This window comes from Dendrobates tinctorius, unplaced genomic scaffold (assembly GCF_039654945.1).
Source record: "Dendrobates tinctorius isolate UK_male_01 unplaced genomic scaffold, ASM3965494v1 ptg000017l, whole genome shotgun sequence".
Taxonomy (NCBI): Eukaryota; Metazoa; Chordata; class Amphibia; order Anura; family Dendrobatidae; genus Dendrobates; species Dendrobates tinctorius.
In genome coordinates this window covers 11420396-11439129 of record NW_027361685.1, presented here as the reverse complement: position 1 = coordinate 11439129, position 18734 = coordinate 11420396, and the positions used below count along the sequence as shown (strand labels likewise).

Sequence of the window (18734 nt, the reverse complement as noted above, 5' to 3'; positions counted from 1 at the left end):
TTGTATGAATGTAGTATATATGTATGTTGTATGAATGTAGTATGAATGTAGTATATATGTATGTTGTATGAATGTAGTATATATGTAGTATATATGTATGTTGTATGAATGTAGTATATATGTATGTTGTATGTAGTATATATGTATGTTGTATGAATGTAGTATATATGTAGCATGTATGTAGTATGTATGTTGTATGAATGTAGTATATATGTACTATGTATGTAGTATAAATGTAGTATATATGTAGTATGTATGTTGTATGAATGTAGTATATATGTTGTATGTATGTAGTATGTATGTTGTATGAATGTAGTATATATGTAGTATGTATTGAATGAATGTATTGTATGTAGTATGTATGTTGTATGAATGTAGTATATATGTATGTTGTATGAATGTAGTATGTATGTTGCATGAATGTAGTATATATGTAGTATGTATGTATGTTGCATGAATGTAGTATATATGTATGTTGTATGAATGTAGTATATATGTAGTATATATGAATGTTGTATGAATGTAGTATATATGTATGTTGTATGAATGTAGTATGAATGTAGTATATATGTATGTTGTATGAATGTAGTATATATGTAGTATATATGTATGTTGTATGAATGTAGTATATATGTATGTTGTATGTAGTATATATGTATGTTGTATGAATGTAGTATATATGTAGCATGTATGTAGTATGTATGTTGTATGAATGTAGTATATATGTACTATGTATGTAGTATAAATGTAGTATATATGTAGTATGTATGTTGTATGAATGTAGTATATATGTTGTATGTATGTAGTATGTATGTTGTATGAATGTAGTATATATGTAGTATGTATTGAATGAATGTATTGTATGTAGTATGTATGTTGTATGAATGTAGTATATATGTATGTTGTATGAATGTAGTATGTATGTTGCATGAATGTAGTATATATGTAGTATGTATGTATGTTGCATGAATGTAGTATATATGTATGTTGTATGAATGTAGTATATATGTAGTATATATGAATGTTGTATGAATGTAGTATATATGTATGTTGTATGAATGTAGTATGAATGTAGTATATATGTATGTTGTATGAATGTAGTATATATGTATGTTGTATGAATGTAGTATATATGTATGTTGTATGAATGTAGTATATATGTATGTTGTATGTAGTATATATGTATGTTGTATGAATGTAGTATATATGTAGCATGTATGTAGTATGTATGTTGTATGAATGTAGTATATATGTACTATGTATGTAGTATAAATGTAGTATATATGTAGTATGTATGTTGTATGAATGTAGTATATATGTAGTATGTATGTAGCATGTATGTTGTATGAATGTAGTATATATGAAGTATGCATGTAGTATGAATGTTGTATATATGTAGTATGTATGTTGTATGAATGTAGTATGTATGTTGTATGAATGTATTATGTATGTATGTAGTATTTTTTTTTTTTTTTTTTACATTCAACACATTAGCCGGATGATGGGACTACTACTGTCCCATCATTGGCTAATGTGTCAATCATTGTCATTGTAGCAGGTATCGCCCGATGGGACTTGAAGTCCCATCGGACGATGCCTGCACACACAAGACCCCCGGCAGGCCCGCACAGACCACCCACAGCCGGCACAGACCCCCCCAGTAGCCGGCACAGACCCCCGACAGCCGGCACAGGCCCCCGGCAGGCCCATACAGACCACCGACAGCCGGCACAGGCCCCCGGCAGGCCCGTACAGACCACCGACAGCCGGCACAGGCCCCCGGCAGGCCCATACAGACCACCGACAGTCGACACAGGCCACCGCAGTCGGCACAGACAGCGCATCATGATGACATCATTTCAGCAGCCAATCACAGCCACAACAGTGGCTCATAGCATTATGGGAACTTCCGATTCCGATATCCAATACTGAAAAAATATCGGTACTCGGTATCGGAATTCCGATACAGCTAATATCGGCCGATACCCAATATTTGCAGTATCGTAATGCTCAACTCTACCGATCGTAAACACCGGAAATAGACAAAATATGAGAGTGCCAAAATTATGTTTTTATGGTTGGCACAATTCCACAAAAAATTGCTGTAACGAGCAATCACAATTGTACTAATAAAAACGTTATCTCGTCCTGCAAAAAATAATCCATCATACAGCTCCACCGGAGGAAAATAACAATGTTACGGGTCTCGGAAAATGGCGAAACTGCTCCAAAAATGTTTCTTTGCAAACCTCAGATTTTTTTAATCCACTAAAATAATTAAAAAAACTGGACATGTTTGCTTTTTTACAGAGGGAAATGAGATCATTGGGTGTGAAACATAGAGCCACAAGTCACCTGTGTATAGAGCGAGTGTATAGAGCTGTGAGCCTATAGTAACCCACTAATATCTGGATTTATACGTAATGCCACCACAAAATGCTCCATCACCGGTGTGTATAGAAGTGATGAGGGACGCCCTTGTCTCGTCCCATTATTAATAGATGATGTGTCAGATAGGAGGCAGTCTCCCCTAATTATCAGTTTAAGGTCAGTGTGTAAGGAGAGAATGATAGATAACAAGAAAAGGCCCAACCCAATATGTCGTAGTATATCCAAAGAAATGGGCCTACCATTAATGGCACTTCAAAAATACTGATATATCCAATAAGACAGAAGTATGAGCCATAAAATATACAACTTTATTAAAGCACAATGGCCGAACAATAAAGGCACAATAAAAAGGAGATACCTGGCCAATAAACCAAACAAGGTAAGTATGTATGTATAAATCCACTAAGGGATGTACCAATAAAAGATGAAGAAAATCTTATGACTGAATAGCATCCCACACACAAAAAAGGCTTCTCCCCTATGTGACATCTCTGATGTTTATTAACAGTTGATTTCCAAGTAAAATATTTCCCACATTAAGAAAATGAAAAAGGCTTCTCCCCTGTGTGACTGCTCTGATGTCTAACAAGAAGCGCTTTCTGGTTAAAACATTTCCCACATTCTGAACATGAAAAAGGCTTCTCTCCTGTGTGGGTTCTTTTATGACTATCAAGACTTATTTTCCATTTAAAACATTTCCCACATTCTGAACATGAATATGGCTTCTCTGCTGTGTGGATTCTCTGGTGCTTAACACAATTTGATTTATTGTTAAAACATTTACCACATTCTGAACAGGAAAAAGGCTTCTCCCCTGTGTGAGTTCTCTGGTGGGTAACAAAATGTGATATCTGGTTAAAGCATTTCCCACATTCTGAACAGGAAAAAGGCTTCTCTCCTGTGTGAATTCTCTGGTGAGTAACAAAATGTGATTTACGTGCAAAACATTTCCCACATTCTGAACAGGAAAAAGGCTTCTCCCCTGTGTGAGTTCTATGGTGATTAACACAATCTGATTTATTGCTAAAAGATTTCCCACATTCTGAACAGAAAAAAGGCTTCTCCCCTGTGTGAGTTCTCTGGTGATTAACAAAATGTGATTTCTGGTTAAAACATTTCCCACATTCTGAACAAGAAAAAGGCTTCTCCCCTGTGTGAGTTCTCTGGTGAGTAACAAGCTCTGATTTCTGTTTAAAACATTTCCTACATTCTGAACATGAAAAAGGCTTCTCTCCTGTGTGAATTCTCTGGTGAACACCAAGGTCTGATTTCTGATTAAAACATTTCTCACATTCTGAACAGGAAAAAGGCTTCTCCCCTGTGTGAGTTCTCTGGTGAATAACAAAATGTGATTTCTGGTTAAAACATTTCCCACATTCTGAACAAGAAAAAGGCTTCTCCCCTGTGTGAGTTCTCTGGTGAGTAACAAAATGTGATTTACGTGCAAAACATTTCTCACATTTTGAACAGGAAAAAGGCTTCTCCCCTGTGTGAGTTCTTTGGTGCCTAACAAAATGTGATTTCCATGTAAAATATTTCCCACAGTCTGAACATGAAAATGACTTCTTTCCTTTAGGAGCAGTTTGTTTTTTAATGCCTCTTTTGTGACTTTGATTTTCCTTAGTAGTCAGTAATGAATCAGAAGATAGGACCGGTTTCATAGCATCAGATGACAGATCTTTGCTGTGAATGGATGATGGTATATCTTGAGTAACCGCAATCACTTCAGTTGTAACTTGTAGGATCTCAAGATCATCAGATTTAAAAATTGAAGATGTCAGCTGTCCCTCTGATCTCCTGGTACAGCCATCTGCTAAGATAAAAAACAATTATTTTTAATAAGATATCTGAGTTTTATTGTCAGGAACACCGCACTACACTCGCTCACTGAGCCAGTGCGCGTGTCCTGAGTACAGAAACAGTGTTAAAAGATACCTGTGGAGCAGAGTAGCAGAGGTGACCATGCGTGCATCAAACTATCGGTGTCAGGATCCTGTCAGCGCCGGAAAGTAAAGATGCACAGGACCTGAGGACGCTGAAGTTAGCAAGCTGGCACAGGACCTATGGTCATGTGACTGCAAGGGGGCGGGGCTTAGCGTCCTGCTTTCAGAGATGACAGGACACCATACAACAACTCAGAGTCAGGAAAAACGGAGGTCACACACAGTCCGGGCAAACGAGGCACAGGAGGGACAAACTGACGGGTGGTCAGACAAAGCCAAAGGTCATATACAAGACGGCGACGTGGTACCAAGGGGACAAGCAGAGGGAAGTCGGGTCACAAGCAGAGAGTCATACTCGAGAGGTAGCGCAGTACAAGAGGGACAGGCAGAACTCGAAACAGGGACAGAACTGGATCAAAACCAAACAAGCAAGTTATCAGGCACAAGGCACACGTACGCACAAGGTCAACTAACTCAGCCGAGGGCAGGAGTATAACTGACACCGGACCTAGGTCCAGCGAGCATTAAATAGCCGCCCTCTGCCAGAGAGAGGCAGAAACAATTAACCCCCAGTCTGATCAGGATGGGCCAAAGCGAAACCCCGCCCTGGATCATGACATTTATATTTTTGAACATTTCTACTTAAACTGTCTATAAAAGTGGCAAGCTATGTAAAAAAAACTTTATTTACCAAGACAAATGACAGTTCACAGTCTAATAGAAAATCTTGTTGGATGAAACAGTAGTGTGCGGTGTCCAACTGTTTGTTCATTCTGCCTCCCAAATATCAAATATAGAGAAACCAATCAATGTTATGTAGGTGAAAATAATACCAATTCTCATCTCACAAAAAACAAGTCCCCACTCAGGTCGTACATCTGTCAATGGAAAAACAGAGGTTCCCACACTATTAGTGGCTCAAAGGCTGTTGAAAAGCAACAAGGTTTCTATAAACCAATCCAGCAAAATCCGCTCTCACTTCGGAGTCTTGCAGTGAGCGCAAACAACATTTAGGATCCCTGTATTTAGCAATATTATAGTGAGAAGAACCCACTTAATTTGTGGTGTGTGTCTCCTGGAGCACAATCTGGGCGCTATGTGCTGGGTAAGAAAATGGCAGATGTGTAATTTTCACTCTCCAACATCCACTGCGTGTTCATTTCCAGAAAGTGGCTGTAGAGTGAAAATATTCACTCCTCCTACACACGTGGCCAAAGTTGTTGGTACCCCTCGTTTGATGACAGAAAATCCCACAATGGTCACAGAAATAACTTGAATCTGACAAAAGTAATAATAAATAAAAAATCTATCAAAATTAACAAATGAAAGTCAGACATTGCTTTTCAGCCATGCTTCCACAGTATTTAAAAAAATAAAACTCATGAAATAGGCCTGGACAGAAATGATGGGACCCTTAACTAAAATATTTTGTTGCACAAGCTTTTGAGGCAATCAAACGATTCCTGTAACTGTCAATGAGACTTCTGCACCTCTCGACAGGTATTTTGGCCCAGTCCTCAAGAGCAACTGCTCCAGTTGTCTTGTGTTTAAAGGTTGCCTTTTCCAGATGGCATGTTTCAGCTCTTTCCAAAGATGTTCAATAGGATTTAGGTCAGAGCTCATAGAAGATCACGTCAGAATAGTCCATTGTTTTCCTCTTAGCCATTCTTGCATGTTTTTAGCTGTCTATTTTGTGTTGCTATCCTGTTGCAAGACTCATGACCTGCGACTGAGACCAAGCTTTCTGACACTGGGCAGCACATTTCACTCTAGAATCCCTTGAGTCTTGAGATTTCATTGCTCCCTGCACACATTCTAGAAACCCTGTGCCAGATCCAGCAAAGCAGCCACAGAACATAACAGAGCCTCCTCCATGTTTCACAGAAGGGACAGTGTTCTTTTCGTGATATGCTTCATTTTTCTGTCTGAGAACATAGAGCTGATGTGCTTTGCCAAAAGTTCCATTTTTGTCTCATCTGTCCATAGGACATTCTCCCAGAAGCTTTGTGGCTTGTCAACATTTAGTTTGGCAAATTCCAGTCTGGCTTTTTTATGATTATTTTCAACAATGGTGTCCTCCTTGGTCGTCTCCCATGAAGTCCACTTTGGCTCATACAACGACAGATGGTGCAATTTGAAATTGTTGTTCCTTGAGCTTGAAGTTCACCTTTAATCTGTTTAGAAGTTTTTCTGGGCTCTTTTGTTACCATTCATATTATCCGTCTCTTTGATTTTTCATCAATTTTCCTCCTGCGGCCACGTCCAGGTAGGTTGGCTACAGTCCCATGGATATTAAATTTCTGAATAATATGTGCAACTGTGGTCACAGGAACATGAAGCTGCTTGGAGATGGCCTTAGAACTTTTACCTGTAACATGTTTGTCTATAATTTTCTTTCTAATCTCCTGGGACAACTCTTTCCTTCGCTTCCTCTGGTCCATGTTCAGTGTACACACCATGTCACCAAACAGCACAGTGAGTATCTGTAGCCTCTATACAGGCCACTCACTGATTCCAAGATTGTAGACACCTGTGATGCCAATTAGTGGACACACTGCGATTTACCATGTCCCTTCTGTCACATTATTTTCAGGGGTACCATCATTTCTGTCCAGGCCTATTTCATGAGTTTTATTTTTTTTTTAAAATTCTGTGGAAGCATGGCTGAAAAGCAATGTCTGACTTTCATTTGTTCATTTTCATAGATTTTTGATTTATTATTACTTTTGTCAGATTCAAGTCATTTCTGTGACCATTGTGGGTTTTTCTGTCATTAAACGAGGGGTACCAACAATTTTGACCCCGTGTGTATAGATTATAACCCTCAGTGAATTAATTTATAAAATGGAATCACTTTATGGGGATTTCGACTATTCTGGTTTTCTGTCATTTAGTTACATTAGGGCTTCTGCATATGGTGTGTCCAATCTCATCTGGGATCTGTTCCTGCTGTCCAGCTGGAGTAATCTGCTCCCTACTTCAGCCAATTGGAAAGCACCACACCCTACTAAAGCGCAAAGCACATGGCCGGAATCTGCCAGATACAGCGCTGTTCTCCTCTGGTTCAGTCCTCTGTGCTCAGCTTGCGGCTTGTGTATTTGTTTCCTGCTGTGACTGTGGCCTGTTTACTGACTACTCTTGTGTCTTCTGATTCTGTCCTTCTGGTTCTGACCCAGCTACCTGACTATTCTTCTTGCCATCTAACACCACAGAATAGCAGGTAACACCATGGCCCAAACCTAGGGGTCCCAGTGTTAGTCTAGGGCCATGTATTGGTGTTAAAGGGCGATGAGCAAGGCAATCCTTGGGATATGGAAAGCAGAGAAGATACAGCCAAGCATGTTCATGGTGGATATCTTTTGATGAGCGAGAATACTCATTGCTCGGGTTTTCCCGAGCATGCTCGGGTGTCCTCCGAGTATTTTGGCAAGCTCGGAGATTTAGTTTTTGTCGTCTCAGCTGCATGATTGGCGACTGCTAGACAGCTTGAATACATGTGTGGAATGCCTGTTAGGGAATACCCCCATGTATTCGTCCTGGCTACAAGTTGCAAATCATGCAGCCGAGATGATGAAAACTAAATCTCCGAGCATGCCAAAATACTTGGAGGACACCCGAGCATACTCGGGAAAACCCGAGCAACGAGCATACTCGCTCATCACTAATTGTGTCTGCAAACTATTCCAGCTAGATCTGCATTCAAATAGCTAAATGGCGCTCCTTCCCTTCTGAACACTGCCATGTGCCCAGACAGTAGTGTACAACCATATATAGGGTATAGTGCGAAGCTGGAAAATAATTTGTAAGATCCATTTGTTTTCTATTATCCTTTGTGAATAATTTATCACCACATAAAGTGACACACGTCAGATATTAATAATGGGGCCTGATTAAGAACACAAATCTGGCTGCAGGAAGAGGTTAAATCAGAGGATTTTGGACACTACTGTAATCAAACACTGTGACTATAGACAATAACATCTACTGAAATGATCAAACTCCACAGTCTCCATCAGTAATAAATGAGCAGCTAGTGGTGAAACCTCTCTGGGGTAATTAGAGTATGGGGCTCGGTGACGTCACAATCTAAACTATCGTAAGCTCCAATATTTTCTGTCAGATGAGTTTCAAGAAGAAATATTACACATTTATAGAGAACTGTGTATAATAGTGCAGAGCGGAGATGTCTTAAAGGGAACCTGTCAGCCGGATTGTGCTCAGTAACCTACAGACACTGTCAGGTCAGCACCGTTATACTGATTACAATGATACCTGATGATGAAATCCGTCTTGTGGTTGTTGTTTAATCTGTATTTGTAGTTTTCAGTTAATGAGATTCTCGTGCTCTGGGGTGGGGCTGTGGGTGGGGCTGTGGGCGGGGCTTTATGTGGTGCTCTGATTACATATTCATCTGTATTGGCTTATGACAGGTTGCTGACCCCTCACTGACCTGCCCCCATTATTACATAATGCATATAATAGCATTGATATTATTGGTGATAATGCCTATAATATTGTGGCTATTGTGAGGCTTAGAAAAAAAATTACATCCAGCAAAATGTCACCAGCGGCCCCTGTCCAGTAGCCTCTATCTCTTACTTATAGATGCTACTTGTGCAGGCGCCGCCATCTCCGGTGACATTTTGCTGGATGTAATTTTTTTCTAAGCCTCACAATAGCCACAATATTATAGGCATTATCACCGGTAATATCAATGCTATTATATGCATTATGTAATAATGGGGGCAGGTCAGTGAGGGATCAGCGACCTGTCATAAGCCAATACAGATGAATATGTAATCAGAGCACCACATAAAGCTCCGCCCACAGCCCCACCCACAGCCCCGCCCCAGAGCACGAGAATCTCATGTCAGTACATTCTACGTACGCTGTCATTTGGCTTGATATTTTACAGATCTGGGCAGGTAACGGTCAACATCTCCTAATCCCAGGGGGTAGGTGGAACCTCCAGGTTGTAAGTTCTGTAGAAAAGGGCTTTCAAAGCCAAAAGTCATTTGCACAGTTTTGGGTGGAGGAGAATGTTGTGGTCTAGAGGCAAAATGGTGACCATGGTAATACGGCCGGACTACACCACCGATAAAGCAGCCACAGCCGGTGACTGAGAGGAATCTGTGACTTCTCTGCATTCATAGTAGCATAGTTTTGAAGGCTGAAGGAAGACCTTATGTCCATCTAGTTCAGCCTATTTTTAGTGCAGCTGTTCTGCATTCAGAATTCACACATAAGAAGAGCATTCTGCCCAATATGAATAAACATCAGAAAGGGTTAGATTAAAACAATAATCCTTTTATTAATCATCACATAAAACCACAATAACATAGTAATAGTAGATGAAGTAGTCGGTGTTTGGGAAACAAAAATAGATTCCCCGGAACTGATTCAGAGCCTAGGCATAATAAAGTGCACCATGAGAGAAATCCCCCCAAAAAAGCAGTAAGGTACCCGTATCAAGTCATCACCCTGTACATACAATCTCAAATCACTATGGATCCCATAAAGAGCAAAGTATCCTAATGCAGGATAGAGAGACTGCTAATAAAAGAGCACTGTGGCTAGTATGCAGGGAATCGCCCACCATAGAGGCTATACCTTCTTTGCTATACTTGTACATATATATTAGGTCTCCCCTAAGTCTTCTCTTTTCTAGAGTAAATAGACCTAATTTTGATAACCTTTCTGGGTATTGTAGTAAACCAACTCCATTTATCATTTTAGTAGCCCGCCTTTGAACCCTTTCAAGTTCAGTAATGTCTTTCTTGAGCACCGGCGTCCAAAATTGCACACAATACTCCAAGTGTGGTCTGACGAGTGATTTGTACAGAGGGAGAATTATGTTTTCATCTTGTGTCCCCAGACCTCTTCTAATGCACCCCATGACCCTATTTGCTTTGGTGGCAGCTGCCTGACACTGGGCACTCCAATTTAGCTTCTTATTGACTAAGATGCCTAAGTCTTTTTCCATGTCTGATTTCCCCAGCAGTTTCCCATTTAGTAGGTAATTGTAGCGTCTGTTTCTCCTTCCCATGTGCATAACCTTACACCTTACACTAGTGTAATGACAAAAAAATTTTTTTTATGAAACCATGTGCAATGGAGGAACTTTTATGGGTTATTTAAGAATAAGTATTGCTTTTTTTGTTTTTTAAAAAAAAGTTCCCCCTTTCATTCAAATGAACTAAGGCAAAAATGGTATTTTTCCGCCAAGAAAGGACATGCAATTTTGCATTATTATCTTTTATGTTGACAATAGGAGGGCAGATTCCTCGTCCAGATAGACCTGTTTGCTTTTACACTGTTGCTGGAATTTCTAGAAGACATTTTCTGAATGTACTTCTTGATCATAAAACTTGAAGCTTTGCACTGAAAATGAAAAGATAATACTAAGTTCCAAAATATTTTAAAATATTCCAGAATGTTCTAGATGTGAATAAAATACCACTTTTTGTTACAACTTAGAAAGATATTTTCTTTAAAGATTAAAATTAAAAGATGAAAAATCTTTTGAAAAAGAGGGGGAACTTTTTTGAATATTTTACAAATTTGATGATACTAATGTCATTTGAATGCAATTGTTCCTCCAATGTAAGGGGTTTCATTTTCGTTTTGCAAAATTTTTAAAATTGTCATCACCCTACTTACACTTATCTGTGTTAAACCTCATTTGCCATTTTTCAGTCCAATTCTCCAATTTACTCAAATCTGTCTGTAGTTGCAAACTGTCCTCCTTTGTGTTAACTACCTTACATAGTTTTGTATCATCTGCAAATACTGATATTTTACTGTGTAAGCCATCCACTAGATCATTAATAAATATATTAAATAGTAGGGGGCCCAATACAGAACCCTGTGGTCCCCCACTAGTAACCCTGGCCCAATCTGAGTGTGCCCCATTAATAACCACTCTTTGTTTTCACTAAGCCAGCTACCTACCCATCTACACACATTTTCCCCTAGCCCAAGCTTTCTCATCTTACTTACCAATCTTTTATGTGGGACAGTGTCAAATGCTTTAGAGAAGTCGAGATAAATGACATCCAATGATTCTCCTTGGTCCATTTGAGAGCTTACATCCTCATAGAAGCTGATCAGGTTAGTTTCACAGGAGCGATCCTTCATAAATCCATATTGATATGGAGTTAAACATTTATTAACATTCAGTGGTTACTACTCACCTGGGTAGTCATATGTGGGAATCTCCTCTTTACACCGCTCATCACCCCTCACATATGTCTCTGTAGTGTTAATATGGGTCAGATCTTCACCCTGAAACAAATATTGTAACAGTCACAGACAGATGGAGAAGTCCCATCTATGATCAGCTCTAATCCTGCCATCTCCACCGTTCTCATTACACAAGTATAAAACATATAATACTGGTGGATAAAACAAGACTGAGCACAAGACCTTCACAGCCGTCTACACATCATAGGGGAGATCTCCTGACACCTTCTCTCCATCTACCTGATGATCCTGAGGAGCACTGGGATCTTCTTGGTTACAGTCCTGTGGAAGAAGAGGACGGGGACATCTCTCTGGTGTTGTCCTCTTACTGGATAGATCTGGAGGAAACACATACAGGGACTGAATTCATTCTCTACATACAGATAATTATAGGCCGTGTGTATTTAGTCCTGTCTATTACCTGGTGATGTGAGGGGCTGGGGAACCTCCATTATGACGTTCTTGTACAGATCTCTGTGTCCTTCTAAATACTCCCACTCCTCCATGGAGAAATAGACAGCAACATCCTGACACCTTATGGGAACCTGACACATACAATGATACCGTCATCCCCCCAATCCCTTCATAGTTACTGTATAATGTCCCAGCATTCCCAGCAGTGTCACCTCTCCAGTCAGCAGCTCAATCATCTTGTACGTGAGTTCTAGGATCATCTGGTCATTGATGTCCTCATGGATCAGGGGTCTTCCCCATCCCTCAGACACTGGGTGCTGACAGCGATCACTAGAGGTCTTCTTCACCACTGTGTAATCCTGGTTATGGAGAGACACATTAATAAATCTCACTACAGACATTTCCAGAGTCCTCACCTCTCCAGTTCTGTCCATCTGTGTTAAGGGCTGGCGGAATGCACCAAATAATAAAGGTGGTATGAGGTGCGTTCGCAGCCTGGGGTCCACCATGCAGAGATGGAAACCTGCTGCTCAGTAATGGTGGTGACTATATGGCAAATAATAAAGAGACACACGTGGGTTAGCTTCACCTGGTGTGTACGGGAGCGAGTTCTGTTGATTCACAGAACCGAGGTGCCGCACAATGTAGGTGCCGAAGCCTGTTAAACTCACAGGGCTTGGCCGGATGAGCGCTAGTATACAGACACAGGACTCCGCCCCAAGGATACGGGGTTAGAGTCCCTCTAGTCCACTAGCGCTCAGTGCACAGTAGCGGAGCCAGCAAGAGGCCAAATGAGAGATAACGCACCAGTGTGCACTGCACCAGTCTGGCGGATGCCACTAACCACCCAGAGTGGGGAGGAAAGCGATAGATTTGCGCACGGTGCCGCATTGGCAGTTACTGCTACCTGACGCGGTAGGACAGTGCCTTAAGCAGAGCGGCAGTCAGAAACTAGCAAGTGCAGAGGACTGTGGCATATAGCCTAGCCACTGACAGGTGCTGACTCTAACAACATACACAACCAAGGGTAGGGATTTCATAATGAGTCATTCGAAGTAACAAGCATCCGTCATCATACACACCATAAGCCACAAGAGTCTATACTAGCGCATGGCCGAGCGGCCATGCGACTCTTTTATAGCAGTGTCCTTTCGGGACCTTTACAGTAGTGGACTAATCCGAGCAGGAACGGGACCTGCGCATGTGACCTCCTACCTCCAATGAGAGGTCATCCCACAGGCATGCTCAGTACCCAAAAGACAGGACTTAGTCCCAGAAGTGTCTACTTTTGCTGCTGACTCAAGCATGGAGTTATAGCAGAGCCAGAATGAGCAACCAGACGCCTAGCATCAGCCTGGGCAAGACGCCTGGACCGACGCCTCTGCTCAGCAGGAATCTCTGCGGCTGCAGAGGAATGGGAGACCGCAGAGGACATGGCTTGAGATTCCCCCTGTGCAGTGGGGGAAGCTCGGCACCTAACAATCTGTTATTCCCATAGATAAGAATGAGGTAATGTGACGTCATCAGAATCTCTCACCTCTCCAGTAAGCCAGAAGAGGATCTCTAGGGTGAAGTGTAATATCATCTCTGCCATCTTGTCTCTGTCCATATCCATCCTTGATGGGGAAATCAGGAAAATTCTCTTCTATAGATCTTCACTGAGAGGATCCAATATTGTAGAGACCTGAATGAGAAGATGATCAGATGTAACATAAGGATCCACTTGCTGATGTGAAAAGCAAACATGGTATCTAAGAAGGTGTGACAGTTTGGCTTCAAGTACTCGATAGTATGGGTCGGCCTAGTTACTACGATACTTACATGCCTAATAATGGTGTCTGGGCTGCAATGTATGAAGGTCTATTAGGCAGAGGCAGAGTCCAATAAGTTACCTTATAACGCCCCCATACACATTAGACTAATGTTACATGAAAGCACTTATTTCGGGGGGTTTGGCCGACCATATAATGTTTTGGGGGCCTCCCGACAGATGATGTCAGGGCAGAGAAGGATCCGGCATCCTGAATTTCAGAGGACAATCCGTTTGTTCTTCCTGTAGATAATCCTCCTCTAGAGGAGTCTGGAGGCGACTCTCTCATACAGACCACAGGAAAGCTGGAATATTTGTGTGTATGGGGGAGTCGGGAGAGATCGCCGTCTGCCAAATGACCATTCAGCCAACTCTGATCTCATGTGTATGGGGCCGTTAGTATTACACTGACCGGCAGTGATGATACACGGGAGTACAGGGCATCATGGAGCCATCAGAGGCTTGTATGTTGTGTGATCACACTGATCAGAGGGGTTAAAGTGGAAAAAAAAATAGAATTAGACTTACCGGTAATTCGATTTCTTGAAACCTTCCACGATAACATAGGAGGTCGTCTCCACACCCTAATGGGGGACAGGAAGCACGAGAGGTTAAAATGTCCTTCCCTCCTCCCTTTCACCAGTGACTTACAACTGATTACCATAGCACCGGTTACCTTTAAGATTCTCAGAATTTGTCCAAGAATACAGGGAGGGAAATAGTGGTGTCGTGGAAGGTTTCTAGAAACCGAATTACTGGTAAGTCTAATTCTATTTTCTCTAGCAACCTTCCACGACAGCATAGGAGGCATAACAACCTATACTGCACTGGGGGGGGAGACAACGGCCTGAAGAACTTTTCGGCCAAAGACTAGATCCCTGATGGATACGAGGTCTAATCTATAATGTCTAGTAAAGGTAAAGGTTGCTGCCCTACAAATCTGCTCTGAAGATGCGCCTGCCCTCTCAGCCCATGACTTAGAGGTAGACCGTGTTGAATGCGCTTTGATTCCAGCAGGGGGAGTGATGTTTTGTGTCAGGTAAGCTTCAGAGATAGCCCTTCTAATCCAATTAGCAATGGTGTTCTTTGCCACCTTCTTCCCTCTGTTTGGGCCAGAGGTATGAATAAATAGGTTGTGGTCGACTCTATAGGGTTTGGTAAACTCCAGGTAGTGGAGAACTATACGTCTTACATCCAGCGTATGGAACACATCTTCCTTGGGGTTTGCTGGGTTCTGACAGAATGACGGAAGGATTATATTCTGTGACCTATGGAAGTTGGACACTACCTTCGGCAGAAAAGATGGGTCAAGAGAGAGAACTATGGAATCATCTCTAATAGTTAGGTAGGGTTCTCTAACTGAGAGCACCTGGAGCTCTCCTACTCATCTTGCTGAAGTTATTGCTACAAGGAAGGCGACTTTACAGGTGAGAAGCTGGGAAGTGCTGGATGACAAGGGCTCAAAGGGAGATTGAGTGAGTCCCGTAAGCACCACATTCAAGTCCCATGTTGGGACCGCTATTAACTTCTTTGGATGAAGTCTAGTGGCCGATGTCATGAATCTTCTTATCCACCTGTGGTTGGCCAAGTCACAATCGAACATAGCACTTAATGCTGACACTTGAACTTTCAAAGTGGTAGGTTTTAGATCTAGTTCTAGCCCCCTCTGCAAGAAATCCAGGATACGAGAAATGTTAGGTTTCTCTGGATCAGGCAGGTCTGGTAGACACCATGAGGAGAATCTCTTCCATATCTTATAATATATGGCGATAGTGACCGGTTTTCGGGATTTCTGTAGGGTCTTTATTACCGCCACTGATAAGCCCCTAGCCCTCAGGATCTGGGCTTCAGTAGCCAGGCCGCCAACCTCATTCCTCGTAGGTTTGGGTGATGTAGGGGGCCCTGCGAGAGAAGGCAGTCTTCCATGGGTAGGATGAATGGTCCATCTACCACCAGTTCCGTGATCAGAGAGTACCAGCTCCTCTTTGGCCATAATGGAGCTACTAGGATGGTTGGGGTATGATTGTCCCGAATCTTCTTCAGGGTTGCGGCAAGGATTGGGACTGGCGGAAAGGCGTAAGCTAGATGGAACCTCCACCTGTGGGCGAAGGTATCCACTCCCAGGGACCTGTCTCTGGGGTTCAGTGAAAAGTATTTCTCCACTTGAGCATTTTCTCCTGAGGCTAATAGGTCCACTTCCGGTAGGACCCACCTGTCGACCAGTTTCTGGAAGATTATTTTGCTTAGGGTCCATTCGGCCGGCTGGATGCTTTTCCTGCTTAGGAAATCTGCCTGAAGATTGGCCGTACCCTTCAGGTGAATTGCCATCAAAGAGCGGAGGTGCTTTTCGGCCCAGGAAAATATTCGGTTTGAGAGGCCATCCAGGCTGCTGGATCTCGTACCCCCCCTGGTGCCTGAGATGGGCCACCGTTGTTATATTGTCTGAGTAGACTCTGATGTGCTGGCCCCGGACCAGGTGTCTGCCAGTAGAGCTTCTTCCACTGCCTTCAACTCTCTGAAGTTTGAGGATTTTGCGCTCACTTTCTGGCTCCATAACCCCTGGAATGGGTGACGAGACACTACCGCTCCCCAGCCTTTTTTGCTGGCGTCTGTTGTTACCGTGACTAAAGGGGTCTGAGACCAGTTGATTCCCCTGCACAGGTTCTTGTGGTCCATCCACCATGCCAGCAAGGCTCTCACTACCCCTGGGGTCTGGACCTTTTTGTTCAGACAGGTGTGATCCCGATTCCAGTTTCTTAGGATATGGGACTGGAGCGTTCTGAAGTGGGCCTGTGCCCAAGGTACTGATTGGATACAGGAGGTCATAGACCCTAGTATGGACATAGCTGACCTGAGGGTCGGGGGATCTCTGGTCCCTGAACTCTGAGATCCTTGATATTATGGATCTCTGGTGCTCCTCCGGGAGGAAGGAGGTCTGAACCTGACGGGTGACCAAGCTGCGGATCTCGTCAATTAGTGACGGGTGCTCGGCCCTGACCACTTTATCTGTGCATGCCTGACATAACTTTTTCTCCCAATAAGAGGGAAGTTTCGTGCTGCATATGACACATTTGGCCGTTTTGCTGGATGTATTGGTGCTTTTATGGGCAGACTTTTCTCCCTATAAAAAAGAGGGGGAGAAGTATTTTAAGGACCTCTATCCCGGATCGCACCACTAGGACCCACCCCAGGTAACACTCACTGTGGCTGGGGCAGCGCTGGGCTCTGCAGATGCAGGGCAGGAAGAACTGTCCATGACAGCAGGGGATGTCTTACCTGTCGGTGTCTTCCGGCGGGTTAATGAAGGGTTAACTCCGCCCTCAGCGCATTAGCTTGTTTCCCCCTCCTCCTCCCTGGGTCCTGGAGCAGGCACAGCAGATGCTGGCGAGCTCCGCGCGCTGGCAGCAGCATGGGTGCCGCCATGACAGCGTGCCCTCCACATACCCCAAAAGTGACCCGCGTGTACAGCACGCAGGGGAGGAGGAGACACCGGAGAGCACTGGCCCGCTTTACTCCCCAAAGGGGAGAACGGGAGGGCCAGGAACGGTCCCGAATGCAGGTGCAGAACGGAGGAGGGGAGGCTGCGCCACCGACCACCACTGCCCGGCTCTTTCACACAGCACACCAGACCTCTCCATGCCCCATGGGGGACAGGAAAGACACTGGTGAGAGGGAGGAGGGAGGGACCTTTTAACCTCTCGTGCTTCCTGTCCCCCATTAGGGCGTGGAGACGACCTCCTATGCTGTCGTGGAATGTTGCTAGAGAAAATCACAGTTTTAGTAACAAGAAATATCTGTCACTATATGGAAATCAGAGTCACTGCACAATGTTAGTTACGTCACGTCCATAACTGCTTTATTATACTCTATTATCCTTTATACAGTGGAGTAGATAGAAATCACAGATTCCACAGCAATAGCTGGAATTGGACCCTCCAACATAAAGAAAAAAAAAATCTCCATATCTCTCTCTATAATATATATATATAGCAGAATCATATCTCCTGACTCTGCAGTTAGCCAGTGAGTATATATTGGTGGCGCAGATTTTATTCTTCCCATTGAGCTGGCTCTTCAGGACCTTTGATGGTGTTTGGATGTTGCCGCTTTCCTTGCCTCCTCATCATGGTTACCGTATCCCTGTGGGATGCGTAAGTCTTTGTAGCATGTCTGTACATCTGCTACCTGCCCTGCTGATAATTCCACTCCATCAGTCTTAACTACCTTGCCTCTCTTTATTACCAACTGATCGCACTTATTCAGTCCGAAGGACGCTCCGATGTCCCGATATCTTCACTGTAGATCCTTGTCAGGTGGATAAGTGAATTGTTGTCTTGATCGTTTTTCGCATACAGCTTGAGGTCATCCATGTAGAGGAGGTGGCTGATGGTGCTTCCACTCTTGAACTTGTATCCATAGACAGACTCTGCAATTATCTGACTGAGGGGCTTCAAGCCTATGCAGAACAGCAATGGGGACAGTGCATGACCTTGGTATATGCCGCATTGGATGGTCACTTGTGCTAGTTGTCTTGAGTTGACTTATAATGTTATTCTCCATAGCCTCATTGAGTTTCTGAGGAAGGTTCTTAATTTCTTGTCGACATTGTAGAGAGCCAAGCATTCAGAGATCCATGTGTGTAGAATTGAGTCATAGGCTTTCCTGTAGTCAATCTGTGAAGGGTTAATACTAAAATCAGAGCTGAAGTTTCACTTCTCCATTTTTCCTGAAGGTTTCATTTCTCCATTTTTGTTGCTGTAAGATAAATTTTGTAATTAGGTAAAAGGTCAAACTGTCATGAAACCAGACTGTTCCCATCAGGTGCAAGATTAGGGAGTTGGGGGTGTATTACTCTGAAGAATATGCCATTATATTACTTTCTATGCTATTTGGATACAGACATATATGTAGTTTCCGGTTTTCTGCAATATTAT

General features: G+C 42.8%; 1 protein-coding gene across 5 annotated transcripts in view; it reads right to left on the bottom strand.

The window, feature by feature from the left end:
- Positions 1–2678: 2678 nt before the first annotated feature.
- The window catches only part of LOC141082283 (uncharacterized), a 29345-nt gene continuing 13289 nt past the window's right edge, over positions 2679–18734 (bottom strand). For 3 of the 5 annotated variants that reach the window (XM_073566224.1, XM_073566225.1, XM_073566226.1), the window contains exons 2-7: positions 13528–13674; positions 12203–12349; positions 11998–12121; positions 11817–11914; positions 11528–11618; positions 2679–4204 (exon numbers count right to left, since the gene is read on the bottom strand). In XM_073566224.1, coding sequence (XP_073422325.1) covers positions 2928–4204; positions 11528–11618; positions 11817–11914; positions 11998–12121; positions 12203–12349; positions 13528–13605 — 1815 coding nt within the window. In that variant the 5' untranslated portion in view covers positions 13606–13674 and the 3' untranslated portion in view covers positions 2679–2927. Of the gene's footprint in view, positions 4205–11527; positions 11619–11816; positions 11915–11997; positions 12122–12202; positions 12350–13527; positions 13675–14328; positions 14349–18734 lie in introns of those variants that run through there. The other 2 variants (XM_073566227.1, XM_073566228.1) reach the window with 2 other exon arrangements.